Source organism: Ammospiza nelsoni, chromosome 2 (genome assembly GCF_027579445.1).
Source record: "Ammospiza nelsoni isolate bAmmNel1 chromosome 2, bAmmNel1.pri, whole genome shotgun sequence".
Lineage (NCBI taxonomy): Eukaryota > Metazoa > Chordata > Aves > Passeriformes > Passerellidae > Ammospiza > Ammospiza nelsoni.
Genome location: NC_080634.1, coordinates 9,364,451 through 9,385,985, shown reverse-complemented (window position 1 = coordinate 9,385,985; position 21,535 = coordinate 9,364,451). Strand labels below are relative to the sequence as shown.

At 38.5% G+C, this 21,535-nt stretch overlaps 1 protein-coding gene across 1 annotated transcript in view; it reads right to left on the bottom strand.

Annotated features, from left to right (window-relative positions):
• ROBO1 (roundabout guidance receptor 1) overlaps window positions 1-21,535 on the bottom strand; it is a 288,045-nt gene that overhangs the window by 7,369 nt on the left and 259,141 nt on the right. The window contains exons 21-27 of the mRNA XM_059466209.1: window positions 20,285-20,439; window positions 16,544-16,879; window positions 13,986-14,093; window positions 11,173-11,317; window positions 10,626-10,877; window positions 6,403-6,812; window positions 3,848-4,000 (exon numbers count right to left, since the gene is read on the bottom strand). Coding sequence (XP_059322192.1) covers window positions 3,848-4,000; window positions 6,403-6,812; window positions 10,626-10,877; window positions 11,173-11,317; window positions 13,986-14,093; window positions 16,544-16,879; window positions 20,285-20,439 — 1,559 coding nt within the window. The remainder of the gene's footprint in view (window positions 1-3,847; window positions 4,001-6,402; window positions 6,813-10,625; window positions 10,878-11,172; window positions 11,318-13,985; window positions 14,094-16,543; window positions 16,880-20,284; window positions 20,440-21,535) is intronic.

The following is a 21,535-nucleotide window of genomic DNA, read 5'->3' as shown; positions in this document are numbered from 1 at the left end:
GCAGAGTTTAGAACCACATAACCTTTGAGGTTCCTTCCAACCTAGGCCATTCTATCATTCTGCAAGATACACAGTGAATTTTTAGTCTATTTTATGTTCATGCTGGCAGGCAAAACTCAGTCTTGTTCCTGACAAAGCCTTAGCTAGCATTTAAGATTTCCAGACACATCATAATCTGAGCTATTATTCATGTAGTGGAGTTGTTTTCAAGCTTTGTCTCTCAAGAAACATGGCTCACACTGTACACAATAACTGAATGGACAAATTACTACAGCAAAGCCCAGTATGATGTATGAAAACTGTTGCCTTTTTTTTTCTATGTACATTTGCATAATTATCAAAACAATTTTCACTCCACATAACTTCCCTCAAGTAAAAAATTCTGTATTTAAAAAATATAATGGGGTCAGAAGTAAGGACTGAGAAGAGGACAAGCATCTGAAAATTATTATAATTCAGTAACAACCTGATTTTTAGCAGAGTAAGAATTGCATTCCTACTTTTTTTGTACCTTGCTAAAATTTGCTTCATACGGAGTAGATTGTTTTGTACTGCACAGGCAGTGGGAGACAAAAAGTACAAATGGTGTTGGCATGCATAAAGGCTTAACATTTCCAAGTGAAAATTCAAGAAATATTTGGCAGATGTTCAACTGCCTTTTGTGAGAAATTCAGCTGCCCTGACATCATGTCATTGGCAACACAGCTAAATAATTCAGTTACAGTCTCAGCCAGTTAGTTGCAAAACTGTTTAGTATTTTTTCCTCACTCAGAGATTTAAAGAAGAATCAGGATTTAAAATCTCATGTGAACTGTGAAAGGCATAATTTTTACTGAAAGACCTACTGAATCAGAACAATGGCGAAGTACTTTTATCCTTTTTATCTAAATGCTTACAATTCTAGGGTTTGTAACAACTGATAAATCAATTCAAGACAGTTCAGAGGAGAGTCTCCCATATATATTTTTAGAAAAGACAAACATGGCCTTTTAAAGTTTGGTTTTCTAAATTAAATATGTAAGTAGGTCAGTCAAGGTTGAGAAGGAGGGTACATCTGCTAGTTGGTTCTTGTAATGCATTCTTAGTAAACCCTCCTAAAAGGCTAGATGAAGAGCAATTAAAAATTCATACATTTTAATCCTTACCACCTACTGTGCAAAGATTTTTAGCAACAAATATGAAGAACATTTCACTGCCTGGATGACTGTCAAGGAACAAAACAAGAGACTTGAAATCCCATCCCACATAAAGTAGCAACTGACTTGAACTATTGCTCACAGAAAATAGAAAATTGTTACTACTTGGACTGTGCGGAGTAGATCAGAGAGCACTCTTATTTAAAAATAGGTAGTAGTAGGCCTTTTATTGCTACATTAGTAACAAACACACCTTCAGAAAGGCCAATCTCTTTCACAGATTTCCCTGTATGATGATAGTAAAAAAAGAGAATTTTGAAAGATTTATATGTATTGCTGCTGATAATACTCCTGGCATTTTCAACTATTCATGAAAATCTTTAATTTACTTATATATTTTTCCTGTCAACTAATCATTTAAATTCTTCATTACTCTTGAATTTCATAGAAGTACTAGCAAGTACTAATTCAGGTAATTTGGGAACAGTAAAAAGTTCTTTCTATGCAATTCTTTAAAATTCCATTTAAGAGCCTGAGAAAGTAATGAAGGAAAATATTTTTCTCTTTTCACTATTTATTGAATACTTCTGCTTTTTATTTCCCAACTACTACAAACACATATATGTTTACTCATTATGAGGAAAAAAGCCACTCTGTATCAGGTACTCCTCTATAAAAAAAATATAAATAATAGTCATCAAGCCAGTATAAAAACCTAAGTATATCTATGCTTAAATGTTTCATTCATGCATCCATACTTTTCTCCACCTAAGGAAAACAATTACAGTATTGTTACTTTATAGCTAATTCTAGAGGGTCGCAATATACTAGATGAGGCTATTAAAGTGAATGGTTAGAATGTACAGTAAGGTTCCAAATATACTTATGCAAATAGATTGAGGGGAAAAAACTAATAATTAAAAAAATATCTAAACCAAAAATGTCCTTCAACCTTTGAACTGGATTTTATTAGATCTGCAGGAATTAAAGCCATAATTTGCTATTCCCTGAATGACCACATTGTATTGCACTATAAAAAGGTTAGTGGAAATTCTTACCTAATTAGAAAATATGCTGAAGTAAGCAGGTGCTACATAACACAAAACAAATATTGATCATGATTGTCAAATTTATATTGCAACATCTAATGACAATGGTTCTATGATTTAAATCTGTATAACTACTTTCACAAAAAACCTGTCATCAAATACAGGCCCACCTCTTATTTATCCCTGTGTTAGAAGCAAATGGCCACATAAAACACCTTTATTTATTTATTTCTGATGTCCTAACTATTGTGTTTGTATTGAGGCTTGATGCTTTGCCAATTATTTCAGTTAAGAGCATTCTCTTCAAGAGAATAAAAGCTGATAAAATGTCAATAAAAATCCAGTGAAATGCCATTACAGGAGCCTTATAAACGTAACGTTTCTGGTACAGTTTTGGGATTTACACCTTGTGTTGTCCTTTCACAGAAGCAAACATGCACAAAAGCACTGTAATAACCTCTTGAAATCAGATAATATTCCAACAGCTCAGTTTGGCTGACAGAAGGGGCCTGGGCACAATCCAAGAGGCCCAGGTGCACTGTGTCATGCCAGCATTTAATGCAGCCTAATATCAGATAGATGCTACTGAGAGAAAATGCTCCCAATAAAGTACAGATAATAGCACGGACAACCACTCATCGCTAAATTACTTCTGCTCATCGTGCTTTGAGCTTTGTATTAAATTTTTTCGTCAAGTGGCAGGAATCACAGGGAGAAGTGGTTCAAAACTCCCTTCTTGTAACCCTGGATAAGGATCTATAATATTAGCCTTTCATATGATAATGGCAAATGATGCCCCTCTTTGAAAAAATTCAGGCTGGTAATGAAAGTCCTAATCAGATTGTTGTTGGAGAGAAGCAGGAGGTGGGGAGCTCTGCCCTTCTCTCCTTTTCCCTTCCCTCCCCTCCCCTTCCCCCACATCTCCCCCTGTTAGCAAATTCTGCAAACTTGACAAGATGGGTTAAGTCTTGGGGAATTTATCTTACATGAATTTCCAACAAAGCCCACGGATTGTTTCATACAACTGGAAGGCAGTGCTTTAATAAAAGCTGCACCACCTGAGGCATTTTCATTAAAGGCTCTCTCTAGACAACATCACAATGTTTGCATTATCATCCTACACCCCCAAGAGAATACAAGCACTACCTTTTCAGCAAGAGTTGATATTGTGTGTGAAGGCACGAGAGAAGATGATTAGATTTTGCTTTCACTCACAAAGTAACCGCTTGCAACAATGCTGTGGCCAGGATTACAATTCACTGAATTTGTGCTGCCCACCATTTGAACAGTGAATTGCTTTTTTTCAGGAAAAGGCACTTTCTGAAGGTTTTAATAGCCAGTCACGTGAATGAAGATTTTAATCCTAACCAAGCATTATTCTCAATGACTGTACTATTTAAGCTATCTGGGCTCTTAACTAATGACGGTAATTAGCCGATTAGGACACTATAGAAAACAGGTGCAAGGCTCTGGAGTGGCAGCATCAATGTAAAGTATTAAGAAACTCTGGCATTTAAAATGATTAAACTGTTCAGCTTGTTTAGCAACAGGAAACACAAATCACTGAATTCTGAAACGCGGCGTTATGTCTGCGGAAAAATTTCACGCGCACGCACATTTAGAAAGGTTCACTGAGGCTTTCACCCGTTTCAGTGGACTCACCATCTGTGTAGACTTCTCTGCGCAGATGTCCTGGCTGGTGTTTTTGCTTTTTGGCAGGTCGGACCTTCTGTATTACAACAGCACTCATGTTGCTGTCGGTGGATACAGGGCTGGTGGGTCTGGGACAGTGCGATGCATGAAAATGTCTACGGCCTGGAAATGGTGATAGAACAATAGCCATTATTCTTCTCACCTAAAATAAGACCTTTCATACTTTCTCTTTTCACATTAGAATGCTCTAGCTGTACAAAACCTAAAAATACACTGCTGGAACAATAGTAAAGCTCATCCAGTTTTAGAATGAGCTGTAACTAAATCGGAGCATTTGCTATCCTATCATTAGGCAGGCTGGCTTGGATGCACAGAAATTATCCAGCTGCTTGGTAGCTGGTAGGTCCTGCCCCAGGAGCATGAAATCCATCAGCAGGCAAGCACAAGCAGGATTCCCACTCAGCCAGTTTCTGGAAAGAGCAGAACATTTCCCTTTCAGGTTGCCCCTCCCCTAGCTTGGGCCACACAAGGTCACCCCTGCCATAAACAGAGCAAGTGACCAGCAGGTCTCGGGTACAGAAGTCTCCTCTGCCACTTTGAGTGAATTTTCAGGAATGCATTGAGGCTGGATGGCTGGCATTTTATCACAGATTATTTGCAGATAAGAAGTGTCGTGTTTTTAGGACATGCAGTCAGGCACACACAATACCAATATATATAAATCATTGCATAACATGAACTTAACTGTTGCAAAAATATTAGCAAACGTATGTAAAAAGACCTTTTCTAAACATGTAAGCCTCTACACATATTTATAGGAATTTATTTGTACAAAAGGGATAAAATCCTGGCCCCGTGGGTACGAATGGGAGTTTTGCCACCTACTTCAATCGGTCAGGATTTCATCCAGAATTACTAAATTACCTCCCCTCTCACTCTTCATGATGAACAGCTGTGTTGAAATGAAACAAAGGACTGCTAACTGGGAGAGGATATCTGAAGTGGGAGGAAGGTTGAAAATCTGTGGAGTCAGGGTGGACACAGTTGTGACAGAGTACCTCTTCTGAGGTCTGGCAGTTTAACGGGATTGATTGTCAAAACATTCATGGAACTGCCTGAAACCAGGATGCCAGCCTGCTGTACTCTTTAGATGAACTGTAACAATATCCACTTTGCCTAGTAAGGCTACTGTATATATCCAGTATATCTGTATATATCCAGTGTTACTAGTATCCAGTATGTTGTAAAAATACAGTATTTCAAAAAACATGTTTGATATGTTCAGTGGTATTTCAGGAGAAAGGAAAAGTGAAAACGCAAACATATGCATAAGGCCCTGCTGCATATGCATACTCTATAATTTAAAATGCAATTCATATTTTGATAGCAATAACAGCTATCAAAATATGAAACCAACACAAACCCAGCTCATCCCAATAATAAAGCAGTAAAAGCCTGAACAGAATTCCTAAAGAAAAAAAAAAAAAAACAGGGAAAATATGAATCTAAAGGTTTACTATTTATTTGGACACTTCAAGAGAGAGGGATTAAATCTTCTTCTCTTGTGGCTGAAACACTCTTCTGAGTAACTGAAAACTCAGGGAGCCTTATACTGGGAAAAGATAGACTTCTATAATCCTTTATTTTCCCCTCTCTCATTTAGTTCTGAGTACAAATCCACAAGCAGGGCTGGTGTTTGTCTGTGACCAGTGAGACCAAAGAACTACGAGCTACTTATGAAAAACACTGTAGAGCAGCAATTTATTTTAACTGTTTCACCAAAACTCCTGTCCTGCCTCTTCCTGACCTGTAAACATCCCAAGAAGAAGAGTTCAGAAAGCGCCTATGGACAGGTTCATTCCGCTGTGGCTTTTTGGTTCTCCTATGTCAGGATCCAGGACATCCCTCTGGCTGTCCTGAGCAGCCAAGACCCCTGCCAGGGGTCCCAGAGACCCTGGCACAGAGCCCAAAATGCCTGTGGTTTTGATTATGACCTGTGGAGCAAGTTACCTTAGATGAAGATCTGCAAGCCATGACAAATTAAGTAGAACGATAGTGAATTTAACCTGAGGTGAAAAAGTAGATTTTGGGGTTTTTTAGAATTGAGGTTCAGGGGGCAAGATGGAGGGATCTGGGCATGTCCAGCCTTTCTCCTTCTTCTTCTTGGCCTCCACCTTCTGCTGTGATGGTGGCACTTTTGGATTGGTTTAGAGTAGAAGCTCACTGTCTAACATAGGTGATAGGTATTGGAAAGTAATTGTAAATATTGGACAAGTAGTTTTTAATATAAAGATTAAACACTGCCCCGAGGGCAGAGAGAGCACCTTGGACTGTCCTGCTGAGCAGACCTTGGCAGGACAAGAGAAAGAATTTTATAGATAAGAAACAATAAACAAGAAGAAGTCAGGGCTCTTCATACCTCAGTCTCTCCTCTTGAGACTGAGAAATGAAGAGCTCTGACTCCTTCAAGTGCCGGGCTGGGAAAAAAGACTTTGTAACTTTTCTCAGGGTCACTCTGACCAGCTGGAAACCCCAACACTGCCATGGAGCAGAGGATCACCCACCTCCTGCTGCCTCGTGCATTTGCCTCCGGGCCACTTTGAGCCCGGCGTACTCGGCGGCCGCCGCCACGGCCTGTGCAAAGTCGGCGTCGGTGAAGAAGGAGCCGTCGGAGGAGCTGACGCTGGAGCGGCCGCTGGAGATGTTGTCCTCCTCGGAGGCCGAGCCCCAGCCATTGATCATGGAGCCCGTCACGGAGCTCTCCAGATCCCCGACGCTGGAGGCAGGGGTCTGCTCCAGGCCACGCAGCAGGAGCCTCCTGTTCTGCATCTTGGCCACCTCGATATCCGCCTCGTCCTCCTCCTCTTCCGGAGCGTCCGTGTCCATGTCGGAGACCAAGGGCCCTGAGATGTATCCGTAGGTGTGAGGTGGGGAGATGGGCCTTGGAGGGGGTGGAGGACTCACAGGTTGACGTCTGCATAAAAACACAAGGGTGAGAAGAACTGAAATCATGTAACAAAGTCAGAGAAAACAGCAGATTGATGAAAACAGTTTTTTTATTTCCCAGCAAGCTTGGCTGGCCTTTTTAAATCCACCTAATTTATATCTGAAATGCTCAGGTTTGGTTTTTTATACTTTTGCTGTAAATCAGAACTGCCAGCTATATAGCTTGAAATCTATCACAAAGAAACCTGATTTTTAAATACAGTTCTTTTATCACTGACTTTTATGATAAAGCCATTCATTTTCCCTAAATAATACACGTAGAGCTAAGCAAAGAAAATGGTAACCAAAAAATTGGTTACAGATCATGTGGCTATTTAAAAAATTATTTGTGCACCCTTGAGAGTATAAGCAAAAGAAATAACAGTAAACATATAGCTTGAAATAACTTTAAGCATATAGCTTGAAACTATCGATGCCAACAGATGCATCTATCCAAATAGATTGCTCCATTAACATTATCTTCCCTCCACCCACCTTCTGGTGATTCAGAAAGATATGGAAAGAGAGACTTCAACTTCATTATTTTTTTTTAATTGATCTAGGTGATGAAATAAAAGTATTTTCTACCACACTGTTACTTCTAGGCCTTAGGTGTAGCAATGTGCATACAGATGTATAGGTAAACTAATTTTGATCTTGATTTGTCAGTAATGGTATCTCCAGCTTAAGGAGGCAAAGTATAAGATATCAGATTAATGTTCAAGATTAGTTAATACTTCACTCAGAGGTTCCAGGTAGCAACATTGTCAACAGTTCTTCATGGGGACACAGACACACTCTTTAAGTGCCATTTGTCTGGCAGGAAAACACAGTTTCTGCAGTAATGCCTCTCCCATTCTCTGCTGGCTGTGCTCAACAGGAATTTCTACTGCAGCCCGCCTTGAAAAAAATTTAATCTTCCTTTGTCAATTTTGCCCTCTTATTATCTCATTGAGAAATGGTGACTCTCATGGTTAAATCAACTCTTTTGTATTGGTGACATGCAATTTTTGGTTGGTTTTTAAAATATATTTATTCATTTTTTTATTTTAATAAATGGGAATGCATGTTAATTTTGGAAAGAAATGTTAGCATGGAAAGACCTATGACTCCATGGGAAGAGACAACTGGATCCTCCCTGGACTACATCATTACTGTTTCTCACTTGCTGCATTAAGTACTGAACAGAATGAAAAATAGGGATAAATATCCAATAATAATTTTATAACAGCACCCCCAAATCCCAGAAGCTGTTGCTGCCTGTAATCTGTACCTGCTTTGTCTAGAGACCTTGCCCAATAAAGTCTTACAGCCTGAATTTAAAGCTCTTGTGACAAATGTCCTTGTGATATATTTGTCTGTTCTCTAGGTTTTGGTTTTAGAAGACAGGCAACTGGTTACAAAATATGTTAGGGTTCTTGAAAATGTAGTTTAGCTGCCAAGCTTTAGGGATAGGCTAATTGAGAGCAGCTGGTTCACGGGCACACAGAATTAACAATTCTTCTTTCCCTTTATCTGATGCAGGTTCTCGCTTTCACAGTGACATTGTCTCCTATCTCAGCTCTGGGTTCAACATGATACTACCTCCTATGCCACTAAATCTTTAGATTTTTTCCTTGCTTTTTGACTATTCCAGACCACAGGTTTGTATTTCAGTTTGCTATATTTCCAGCAAGCTCACTAGACAGAGAAATACTCACTCTCACAACCAGAATCCTATTCTAGAGGCCTGGTTCTGACTACCATAGTAAATAACACCCAGCAGAACTATGAGTAAAGCTAATAAAATTATGACAAACAGCGTTTCAGGCATTATTTTCATTACACACCATTTAACATTTCACTATACACTGTTTACAAAACACCCAAAATCAATGTGGAAGGGCACCATGTGGAATGTATTGTTAATTTTAAAGTATTGCCACACCACATTCAAACAGGACCCCACCCTTCCAGAATGGGTTACAGCTGCTGAGCACAGGACACCCAATTCCTCAACAGCAGCCCTGGGTTGTATCAACACCAGCAGATGGAACAGGTAGCCAGCCAAGCCTTACAAATCAAATAAATAGAATTATATGACTACTTTAACTGATGAGATGGATGCAGCAAAAAGAAAAAAGAAACGTTTGAAAAAGTAAGATGGAAAAGACAAAATTAGGCACTAACAAATTCTAAGATTTTCAGCAAAGCTAGATTTAGCCATTGTAGGAGGGACAAAATAAATACAAATTTTATTTTTTCAGTCCACGAAAAGAGGAAGTGGTATGCCCTAGGAGCCTAAATTGGAGCATCCTTCCAGCTTCCCCTGCCACTAAGTTTTGATGGCATTGATGGTGACCAGCCAGGAGTTTTTGTGTTGAACAAAATTTCTACTTTCTAGACAGCTGCTGGCTGGTTATCCACATTTGTGCCCATCTGCTCCTGTGTCTACTCCATTCTGTATGTCAGGACATATCTCCCAATCTCCAGAAAATCACAGAGATTCTGGAATGTCACTCATGACTATTGGTCACGTAGCTTTTCCCCTTTTCATTTGTGTCCACCTAGCTTTACCTCTCAACCCAGAAAATTTAAGTGATTAAAATGAACACTTCTGTGGACCAGCGCACCAGGGTCAATGGAAACTACAGGAAATTTGCCATCCCATAATGGAAAGAGTGATTTTAAAGACTCAGGAAGATAAGGAAGAGGAAAGGATGAAAAGATACACAGTACAAGTGTTAACCATAAAGAGTAAAGGAAACAAATCAAGGCAGATCAAGTAGGGGGAGCTAAAGCAAAAGCAGATATAGACCCCTATAAAAAATATGTATAACTGCTTCCTACTTACAAAATGGGAACCAGAAAGATGACCTAACTTTTAAATAACATTTTGGAAAACACATCTATAAATATTCAGTAACTTATGTTGAAAAATCAAAGCTCTACAGTCTAATCAGAAAAATCATATAAATTTCATTTTAAGAGGCTTACATTTTGCTAAAAATAGAAATTCCACATAGAATGCTGCCTGTAAGTTTATATATTTGTGGCAATAAACAATATGTGCAAACCACTGGAGGAAAAAGATAATAAAAGCCCATCACTTGGGATGGAAAAGCTGTGCCTTCTTAACAAAAGCCAAGAGATGTAAGCATCATACATAAAAGGGCTCATTCAGAATTCACTGTTTTATGGGAGAGAAGCTGTGAGAGTTTATATGCAAAACAGTTGTAAAAGCAACTCAGAGAAGAAACAAAATTTCCCTGTAGCAAATATCTGTCTTTATTAATGTTGGTCATTCCTTTAAATAAGGTTAGATGGAAATGTTAAGAAAATTTTGCAAGCAGTAATTTCCTGCATTAGGATTTACGAGAGGAGGAAAATCTATAGGTTATATAAATTATATATTTATATATATTCATACATATTGGTGACAAGTTAATTGCACAGTTACTGTGAAATAATGCATGCTATTTTATGGTAATAATGCAGTAAATCTATTGGAAACAATGGAACTGTAATTATATGGTAAGCTGTGCTAACGATACCACTTTAACAACCTGATGACTGTGAATTTAACTTATGTCAGCATCGTAGGTACCCTAAAGTGATATACTGCATTTCTTCCCATGGTAGAATAACAAAGCAACTTAATTACTTATTTCTTATGTTAAAATAGTTCTAGCATCCTGGATTAGAAGTTAAATAGCAACAGAGTAACGGGGAAATTGTTGGCCTCTCTAAATTCACCGGGAATTTTCAGTGGGGCTCGGATGCCTCTTGTCACATCTCTCTGGCTACATTTGCATTCACACACCTCCGGTCAGGTTGGTGTTGTGTGTGTCCCAGATCCTCCTGACAGTCCTGTAACATGGGCTGGAGCTCTTCCTGGGGAGAGGGGGTGAGGGTGGCAGTTGACTGGTGACTATAGGAGACAGCGGCTGGAGAGGAAGCTGCTCCTCGCACAGGTGGAGTAGGACCCCGCTCATCTTCTTCCTCTTCCTCTAGCTCATCCTGCTGCAGATACATCCTTGCAGGTGGCACGGGACAAGGAATTTCCTGGTCATAGCTAAAATTAATTTTTTAAGAAAATAAGGACTTAAATTTGTACTGTGTAATTAGCATATGTGATACATGTATTAATAGCTCAGAAACAAAGCACTGCTCTCTGTGCCCTTGAGAACAGCTCAGTAAGGATGTGCTGAGTGGGTGCACACCACTGTCACTAAGTGCTCTGCAAATTGCCATGCTACAGCTTGACTAGCAGCACCAGAGCAGTGCTGGAGGAAGGTCTCGCTGCCAGCTTGTAGGGCAAATCACACTTCAATTAACTGGTGATTAAAATAGGAGGTGCACAATCTTACCCTTCATCCACTGAAAGGCTGTAATCTTCACTGTTGCTGTGGGGAGGAGGATGTGCTGGAGGGGGTGGGAGAAGATCTGCCCAGTTCATGCCAGCTTGCTTGGGAGCCTTTGGGGTCCGAGCACCCTTCTTGTGCCCTTGACTCCCTGGGAATAAAAAGCAGCACGTATTTGTAATGCTTTGAAGTCTCTCCTCACCACTAGCTATGAAAAGCAAAACAACTTCAGTTCCTTCCCAGATGCTCTTGCATTCTTTGAGAATTTACTGTTTTGTTCAGTTTTGAGCAAATTGGCATTCCTTCTTTTTACACTGGTTTGTGCTTATAGCCTCTTTGTAGAGCTGATCTACATATTTAAAAGCTTGAATTTAAGCAGGAACTTTACATAGCATGGAAAAGACACATGGGATACAAAACTTTCATTTTTTAAATAAACAGTCAAAATGCGATAAAACCATAAATGAATTTTACACGTAATGTCATTAAGAGTGAGCTTCCTACTTCTGTTAATTACATTAAAGATTATAATCTAAAACATATGAGCTGTAGACATATTTTCTGAAGTGCCTTTATCCTATTTAATTGCTAGAACCTAAAATACAATATGATACAGATATGATCCATTAAAGTTCTACTGTTGCATTAAGTCACTAAATATCGGTAATTTGTACTTGTCCACTGAAACATTTTAGGCACAATGAAATTACTACTTTTAGTCTAAATGGCAGGTCCAGTTGAAAATAATTGCTGGAAGAACTAAAATAACAGAAGAAAAAATAAAGATCGATGAAGTATTTCACCAATGTTTTCAACTACTATTACTGGAAAATTACAGCTCATAATAAAGCAATGCAGCTTTAACAGTTCAAACAACTGTGAATAAGACCAATTATTCAGGTGGCAGCAAATTTTAAGTTTGGACATGGCTAAAATGAGAACTGTCTCAACCATTGTTCCTTGGTATCTATACATTTTAATCCTTCTTTGCTATTGTTACATCTTTCTTACAGATAAACTCCTTTTATGTAGATAAAGTCACTGTGATTTTGAGTGTTTTGGAATCATTCACATTTCTCTCTTAAACTGAGGCATGATTTTATATTTTCACAGTAAAGTATTATATACATGATTTAAATATACTGCAGAGAGATTTAGGAAGGTTTTTTTTTTCACTTCTGCTGTCTCAGATTTTCCACTCTTACTGAAAATAGTTCTGATAATTATCATCTCACATGAGCTGCCAGATACACATGTTTTAGCTATGTTAAATTGTTTTTGTGGTATCTTAGTATGAACAAGGAAGACACTAACTATCCCAAGGCGACCTGCATTCTGTATCCTAAGCACCATGATATATACACAGTTCAACACAATTAATTTATTACTTTGGTCAGCTTGCTTCATTCCTGCTAGAGTCCTTGGCATAGGACTATAAATTGTTAAGAGTTATGAATAACCCTAATAGGTATCAGCATGGAGAACAACACCCTCTCATTTTTAATTTGCATGGTTCATACCCCTGAGATGTTTCACGCTGAATTTCAAGTCTTAACATCACTGAGCACGGGCTCAGCACCACATCCTGATCCTCTAGACCTGGGAATGGGCAAAAGGCTGTCTCCCAGGACAACACAGCTGAGCAGCTGGGAGAATTGGGAGCTGTACTTATCTCCTCCCAGCCACTGAGAATTCAGATCATCCAGAGGCACAGCAGGGCTCATCAACATATTTATGTCTCTGCTGTGCCTTAGTGAGAATCAGCCAGGACAAAGCACAGGTTGGGATTAAGGCAACTGTACTAGCAAAGAAAACAGCAGAACAGAATGGAAAAGTCTGCATCTTGAGTAGTAGATGTAAAGTTCAAGGCCCTCGTGGCTGTGGCTATAACTCACCCTGAAATTGATTTGATGTAAATAAACACAGCCTAACTACTACACTCACAGTAAAGCCCCAAACCAAGCATGTGTGTAGTCTCTGGTTTAGCTCATATAGCTCTACCAGAAATCAAGCCTGGAAGTGAAAAGGTTATACCACAGTGATAAAACATAACTTTTGAACTAAAACATATTCTGTGGTCCCAAAGTACAGACTGCACAAAAAGTTGTTTTGTTTCAAGATTTTTACAAAGGATTTTTAGATTGTTTGTATAGGAGATGTTAATGAGAAACGAAATTTAATTATCTACCATCTATATCTAAATGATGTACATAAATAATTTTGACATATAGTGACTGAAACCTACAAAAATTTCATGCATGCCTGAATGCTTTTTTACTCAATGAAATACATGGGTTTAATTTACAAAATGAAAAACTTCTTAAAGCAGAGTTCTGTTTGGTATCACTCAACTACTGTGTATCTTGAGCAGGTTCATGAATTGGGTAAGTAGACCCAAGAGATGACAAAAAAAGTCACTAAAGTACAAGGAAGGTAACACTTAGATTAAAATCCTTTTTTCCTTTTTTATTTTTTTTTGGTGACAGTTGGAAAGAAATTGCTATGACTTGCCCATCTGGAAAACACAACATTACCCAGTACACCATCAGTGTCAGGAAATCCAACCACTTTTTGAGTTCATGACTTTCACAATTTCAAAAAATCAGTTACTTAACTGACATTTGGATGACACTAAGCAATCCTCAGGATGTAACAGAAATACAGGCACTTACTGGGACAGTTTTTGTGCTTTTCAACATCTACTGTCCATGCATTCCTCCCCATAACTCCTTCTCTAAGCCCAGCAAATATTGCTAACCACAGCTACAGCATCCAGACACCACAAAGCCTGAGGCTTGGAAAACACTGCAGGTACTCACCAGATGTACTGCTGCCTCTGTCTGAGCTGTTGTAGGATCCACCTGTATTCTGGTCATAAGACTGGTTGTAGGGAATAGTTGGAGCAATGTTGTCATTTACTCGGTAATCTGCAAGTTTAATGGTATGGTTAATGCTGCCCTTCAGGAACACCTCTACTTTTACATACTTGCTTTATAACACAAAGTAAGATCTGCTTTAAGTAGTGAACTAGAAACAAATTCATTTTTTGAAGGAAAAAAATCATCCTGCAATCGTGTTTTATTTTTATCTTGCCTCTTATTGTAGGCTTAGGGGAAATCATGGGAATTTAGTAGCTGCACAGATAAAATGGAGTAAAATGGATTCTGTGCACAAGGTTTCCACAAAGCCTCTGCAACCATCAAGTCTCAATGAATCTATCTATTTGTCTGTCTGTGAGCATCTTGCACACAAATACTGTCATCTTGAATGATGGTCTCTGCCTAATTTATGCATGCAGAGCAACCAATGGACTGCAGTGACTACTTTTGGTATTTCAAAGGTGACACACCCACATAAGAGCCAGCTCTGTATGACAAGGGCTGAATGATCTGCTGAAGCAACAATGCAGCTCCAACTGAATTTGGCTTACAACAGAAGGAGTCTTTGTTTCAGGTCTGCTGGCTCCAAGGATATTTTTATTTACACTGGATCATGCAGGTTCTACAGGCAGGGCCTTTTTTGCTAATGGCTGTTACCATAACTTTGCTATCCAGTCCCAAAGCACTTGGTATACACTTATTACTTTTAAATCTAGATCTGGCAACCAGATCTGTAAAACTTCATCAGAAGTAAAATGCTCATCTGGCAGAACAATACCTTTGTGCTAAAAAGCAATTACAATTTACAGAGAACAGAAAGGAGGTAGGTTACTCTTCATACAGCAAATAAAACTGCGTCATAAACAGAACCACTGGACATAAAGTAGTGACAATGAAGCACAGCATGTAACTCATCAAAACAGTTACTTCCCATCACAAAAGCTATAGGTATAATCAGCAGCAAGATGGCTTTGACTTAGGAAATGAGAAAACCAAGATCAGACTATCAACTCATAAAATAGCAAATCAAAACAAAAATAAACAAAACTAAGAATTCAGTTCCCATCTGCTGCAGAAACGTTTGTGATAATGTAAGCATAGGAAAAAGAGCAAAATGATAAATTTCACACCAGAGTGTATTCTGTAATAGTTTCTCAGCCTAGCTGCATTCCACAGACCACGCTGAAGCCCTGCATACCGCATATGTTTACACAGAGGATAAACAGTAAATCAGCACTCTGAAATATGTATATATGACTGTCAGCAGACAATGCTTTAAGGGGGCCTTTCCACACTGCAGTATGCTAGAGAATATGCAGCTGTAATATACACAATTTGAAAGATGCAGTATCTTCCAGCACATAAAAACCAAACATGTTTTAATTCCCAAAGAGGTACGTAATACACAGTTCATGAAAGAGAACAATTACAAAAAATACAGCTTCCACCCTCTAGTAAGGAGCCAAAACCCTTGAATTTTCTTTTGGCATGTTTATGTCAAGGGAAGGTGTGACATTTTATACTGCCCTTTGAACTCCTCTGTGAGTAGATGGGTCCAGTAGAGAAATCAACATTCTTGTAATGAAATGTCTCTTTTTACTGGATCACTTATCACTATGTGATCACTTCAGTTACAGCCTTGCAAAAAGTTCCAAGTTAGAATGGGTCCAACTCCTAGGGATACTTTTTTGCAAATCAGGTTATTAAGAGAGGTTGCATGGTAGCCTGGAGGACTAGAAAGAAGAAATCACATACCTATTTCTTCCAGTTCCCACACAGTATATTAAAGAAACATGCCTTCAAGGCCTCAAAAGCACATTCTGATATTTCCCATTAGCACTGAAATAAATTTATTTTTAGCTTCTGGATCCACAACTTCAGTCAGGGTAACACAGGAATTTAGTTTCCAAAATTGTGTGCGGCAGCGTTGCCTCTCAATATCAGAACTGAAGGCTTGCTAGGAACAAGTCTAAAATGAATTGGAGCACTCCATTCGTGCCCCCAGTGTACAACACAATACAATTTTACAGAGTTTGATATGCAAAATTTCATTCGTTTACATGAGCATGTAGATTTAATGAGTCTCCATCCACAACTGGGAAGAGTAGGTTGACCTATTTAAAATTTAAGGTAGAATATAATGTGACTACCATGCATCTGGCTTATGAATAAAATATCTGGCCTCTTTCCTAACCAATCCCTTAACTACTATTAAATTTAAATTAATCTCATATCCACAGGAAATGTATTTTATTTAACTCTTTTCTAAAGACACAGCTTGTTATTTTTCACAATAAATTCAATATCACAAAGGTTATCGTGGTGCTAATTAACTTTCTGACACTGCAAACGGTGTATTTCTGAATCTAAAGAGGCAGAAGCCTAAAAGCACTGCAGAAGCCTGTAATTGCTGAACCTGAAAGCTTTAGACTCCCAGAACCAGAAGGTCAAAACTCCTCTGACGCCTAAAGAGGAGAAACAAGCTAAAAGCTCTTCACCTTTGTTTAATTTGTTTTGCTCCATAATGTTGTACTGTATGGGTGGAGCCTCTTGCTTTTGCTGAACAGAGGGTTTCCAGTGTTTCTCATTGGTGTCCCCGCTGCCACTGTTAACATTATTGCTGATACTGGACTGGATGAGCTGAGTGGTGGCATAAGGAGTGGGCTGCCCAGGCTGGCTGACAAATCTTCCGTCCTTTAGATTGGGGCTATTGAAGGTTTTCATCTCATTGATTTTGTTGCTGAGGTCCACGTCCCCATACACAGTTGGCTCAGGCAACATCAGGTTTGTCTGCTTGTTGTCCAGCTGATTGTTGTAATTTGCTATACAATCGGCTAACCACAGAGGAGAGAAAAGAGAAAAGGTCATTCTGTTCGCCCACACCACCATGAAACCCCCTCTAACATTTCCTCACTGCACAACTGCATGGCTTGAACCCATGTAGCAGACACACTGAGGCAGAGATACTGCCATTCACTATGTAATAATTTACAGAATATTATTTACCTTATACACTACTGCTCCAAAAGGAGGGTTCACTGTTCTGATTCACTGTAAATTCAGACCTGCTGAATTATATCTACAATATCTACAATTATATCTACTTACCTTGCTGGGCTTTTCCATTGTGGCCATATAATCATTCATGGTTTTAGACATTATTCTCATAGCAGTGTATATATTCAATTAGTAATTGTGATTAAAATCACTTGTATTGCAAAGGAAATTCAACCAAAAGTTAACAGCAGGAGTAACTAAAAAAGACCTTCAACTCATGTCACCTAAACAGTATCTATACACTCTTGTATTTGTTGTAAGAAATAGACATACAATAGGTTTTCATGAAACACACTTAGAAATTATTACATGTAAGAGAATTAAAGAAAAACAACAGTTTAAGAGAATTAAAGAAAAACAAGTACAATGTAAAAGGTAACTCTGTACCCAGTATCAAGTCTTTATTTGATCATTGTTTGCTTGTACAATCTTATATTTTAATTTGAAACAAAAAAGGCAGAAAAGCAATCTGGAATTTTTGCTGATTTTCAGTTGCTTTGGATATTGTAAAATATGTAATAGCACAGTAATACATTGTCTTGTATGCTAAAGATATTTCATATAAACAGCATGAATTCATTCTTCTGACATCCTGAGCCCACCACTTATTGCAGACAGTAAATTGGCATGTGCTGATGCTCTGGCCACTGCATGAAACAGTGTCCCTGCCTTGCCATGTTCTCTTCCCACTGCGTGACACGAAGCCCACACATTTTTTTCCTCTCCACATCCAGTCCACTGGGAGATTACTGAATGAAGTAAAGTAGTCTGTGGGTCAGCAGTTAGAAGGCTTAGTGGAACCAGCATTCAATGATCCTTAAGCAAAAATTCTCATTTTCCAGTTGGTTAATGCATCAGTAATTACATAACGCTCACCAGGAATATAGTTTTCCTCTTTTAAGAGAAGTGGTACTTATGCTAATGAATTTGATTCAAAACTCGAAGTCCATTACCTGTATCCACAATGAATTTACTGGAGAGGATGGCAAGTCAAACTACACACAGAATTCAAGATTTTACCATTACTCTGAATGAAACAACTAGCAAACATAGAGGATTTTCAATTTCAAAAACATTCCCTAACACATACATATTTTAGAGATATATTACCCGAGAAAGGGGAATAAAATAATGCTTGTGTAAGAAAACCACCAATCCACATTTTCAGTGACTAAGGAACAATATCTGAACATGCCACATAGAACTTATCACTGCACATTTCATGCCCCCCAGCCTGTGGGTTTTTTTGAAGGCTTTACTGTTTGATATATTTTTCCTTCTTATGTGAGGTGTTTTTACTGCCTCTGTTATTTATTGCTTCACAGTCTTCAACTTCTTGATTTCTAGAGTTTAAATGTTTCATTTCTCTCACCTACTGCATACTAGTCTTTCTTCCTTTCCAAGTCTATTGTATTATACTGGGCAATAGTATATACAGTATATTCTTCTCTCCCGATACCTCTGGCTTTGTTGCAATACCCTTGCAGAGTCATTTAGAACATATGTTTTTACTTCCTTTCATTTGCAGCTACATCTGATTTGTGTGTGAGGCAATATAATGAATACAGTATATGCAGTAGGTACATTTTTTACATAGACACATTAGAATTCCTTATAACAAGTACTTAAAATTGGCTTACCTATATAACAGAAGATTTATCTAGTTAGATTTTTATGGCATCTACTTTTGGAACAATTGGTTCCCGTTCTGTAGACTTGGAAGACAGTGCTATACTTAAAAGTAATTAAAAATGCAGCTATTTTGCATATTCACAGCTACTGAGGGGATATCCACTGCTGCTGCTTCAGAGCATAAACCAGCCCACGATGACAGAATTAAGAACATTTGGCAGAATTTCCAGGAAAGAAGAGATCACTCTGAGCACACTGTGACACCCACAAGCCCTGAAGTTCTATTTGAAAGGAGGGAAACACTTTGTGACAGAACCAAGCTTAATATGAAGGTTCAAATGAGGGAGAATCCATTGTAGTTCAATACAAGATATTATAAGAGGTTGCAACCATAAAAAATGTGCCTTCTCTTCATTTTCTGAATTTGTTATTTACCAGAATGCTATGTCTGTCCTTGCCACGGTGGACTATCCCTGAATCACAAATCTTTTCATACAGGTACTGGTGGATGTGATATCCACAGCCAGAGTGAGAGACAAGCCTCTAATGCCAAAATCTCACACCTTGCTCTGAAGCAGCTGGCACTGGTCACTGTCAGACAGCATTACTGCAGGAGATGAATTGCCATTACTGCCACTCATGAATTACCAGCCATTTGAGCTGGTTTCACATTAATTACAGGAGGTAATGCTGCTTGGCACTTGTGTGACTCCACACACTCCCCCTCTGGATTGCTGGGACATGCTACTAGCAAAAACCAGTAAAAACCAGTAGAGATACTTGTAGTGGAAAAGACTTATTTCATTCTTCACCAGTAACACAAGGTTAAACCAAAAGGAACCTAAGGTCTGTTTAAAACAAAATTTTCAAGTCAGCACTCTGAGATGTATTTCCTCAAATGTCTTCCACAGAACTCATGAGGTTTTATTCCAGAGCTCTCTGAGTCCTGCTCAAGCTCCCAGGAACTACCACTTAATCCAACAACTGGTACTGTTTTAATTCTTTAATGTAATGTTTTTAATGTTCTACTGCTTTAAGTGCGTGAAATTAACTTCTTAATTCACACACTCTAAACAGAACACCAGCTATCCAATTTTGCTCAGAATGGCACTCAAAGTGAAGTTCTGAGTGTGCCAAAACAGACTGACTTTGTTGCAATGTTTTATTTCTTGCTTCCCATCACATCCAAACCAGAAGGAAAACCACATTGGCATCATTTTGGTCTTTCTCCATCCAAGCAACAAGGATGTACAGAACAACCCAAAAACGACCTTATCTGCTCTATTCAGAAGCCAAAATGTATTAGTACACTGTGAATTTTGGCAGTATTGATCTTTGAAGGGGGTCCTTAAGCCTGCTACAACTATCCAAATAGCACCAAGAAAGGATCCAAAAAGGGACCAAATGCACCATCATGACATAGAGGAGACACTATATTAAGTCTAAAAAGCATTGAAAATGAAACCCACACAAACCTGTACACTCTCTCAGGTATTAGAAGCACACACTCTGTAAAGAAGGTTCCTTAGCAAGGTAGAAACAAATCTAACCTGGTCGACTGTACGTTGTGAGGTTGCTATCACTGTTGCCATTGCCAGAGGTGCAGCAGTTGATGGAGCAGTCATTGTGATTGTTCCCTGTGTTAGGCCAAGTATCTGCTAACCATGGCTGAGTGGCTGGTTCACTGATGTTTAGGAGTCCAGGCCTTTAAAAACAAAGCTTGGTCATTTCAAAAATTAAACAAAAGCATTTTCACATTGCAGCAACACTCTTACCAAACGGTGAGATGTTACAAAATAATACCCTGCATCAAAAGGCTTGAGTACTGAAAAAAGCTTGATTCAATTATTTAGTATTTTCAAGTCTTCTGTCTAATCTGTTCCTTGCTAAATCACTCAGGAGTGAGCAGTCAAGATCAGCATTAATTCATTTTGCTGGACTGCACTATATGTTGGTGTGCTACATCTATTTGTCACTTTGGCTTTCATTTTTTAATTTTTCTTTTTTCTTAAGGGGGTGCACTTCTATTTTTCTGCCCCTTCACCCTTTCCTAAAGAAAACAAGGTAAAAAAAAGAGGAAATTGGCAAGTCAAATAAACAAAAAATTCACATGTGGAAGCAGGATGGATATGCATAAGTAAGAACCAAGTTTAAATGTGAATATTCCCAAGCTCTTGGTTATTTATGGAACAAACTCTCCTCACCATCAGGTAGCACTACTGTGGTGCATTAAAGGGAACAGCAGATAACAGAAACCTCTGTGGCTTGGAAGCATTTGGATCTCACTAAACATGCTGAGGGGGTGACACACACTTGTTCATGAGAAAGCCACTCAGCTCCTAAGAGAGTTTGAGGTACTTGGGAATACTGACCACCTGAAAAATATCCAGATATGAATGCTGCATGCTGGCTGCATTTGGAATAAAGTGTATTCCTATCATCAACATTCCCAGTCTTCCAAGTTGCTGAGTTTTTGTAGTGAGTGTGAAAGTCTCTCTGTTGAATGTTCTGTAGAATCCTTGGTGGCTCTTGAGTTTTCATGCTAACAATGCAGTGGGACATATTACAGTCCAACACAATTTAAAATTGCCTTTGATAACTAAGGTGCTTTTAAAAAATAGATAATTTTAGCTACTGTCACATACACATATATGAAAACAGCCCCCTTCTCTTGGGATTTAACAGGCAACTTTCCATTTGAAATAGTGCAGAAACTATTTTCCATAATATTAGATGTGATGATCTTCAAAAATAAAATATGCTAATCCTCTTAAACTGCAAGTTGAAAATACAAGCTGCAT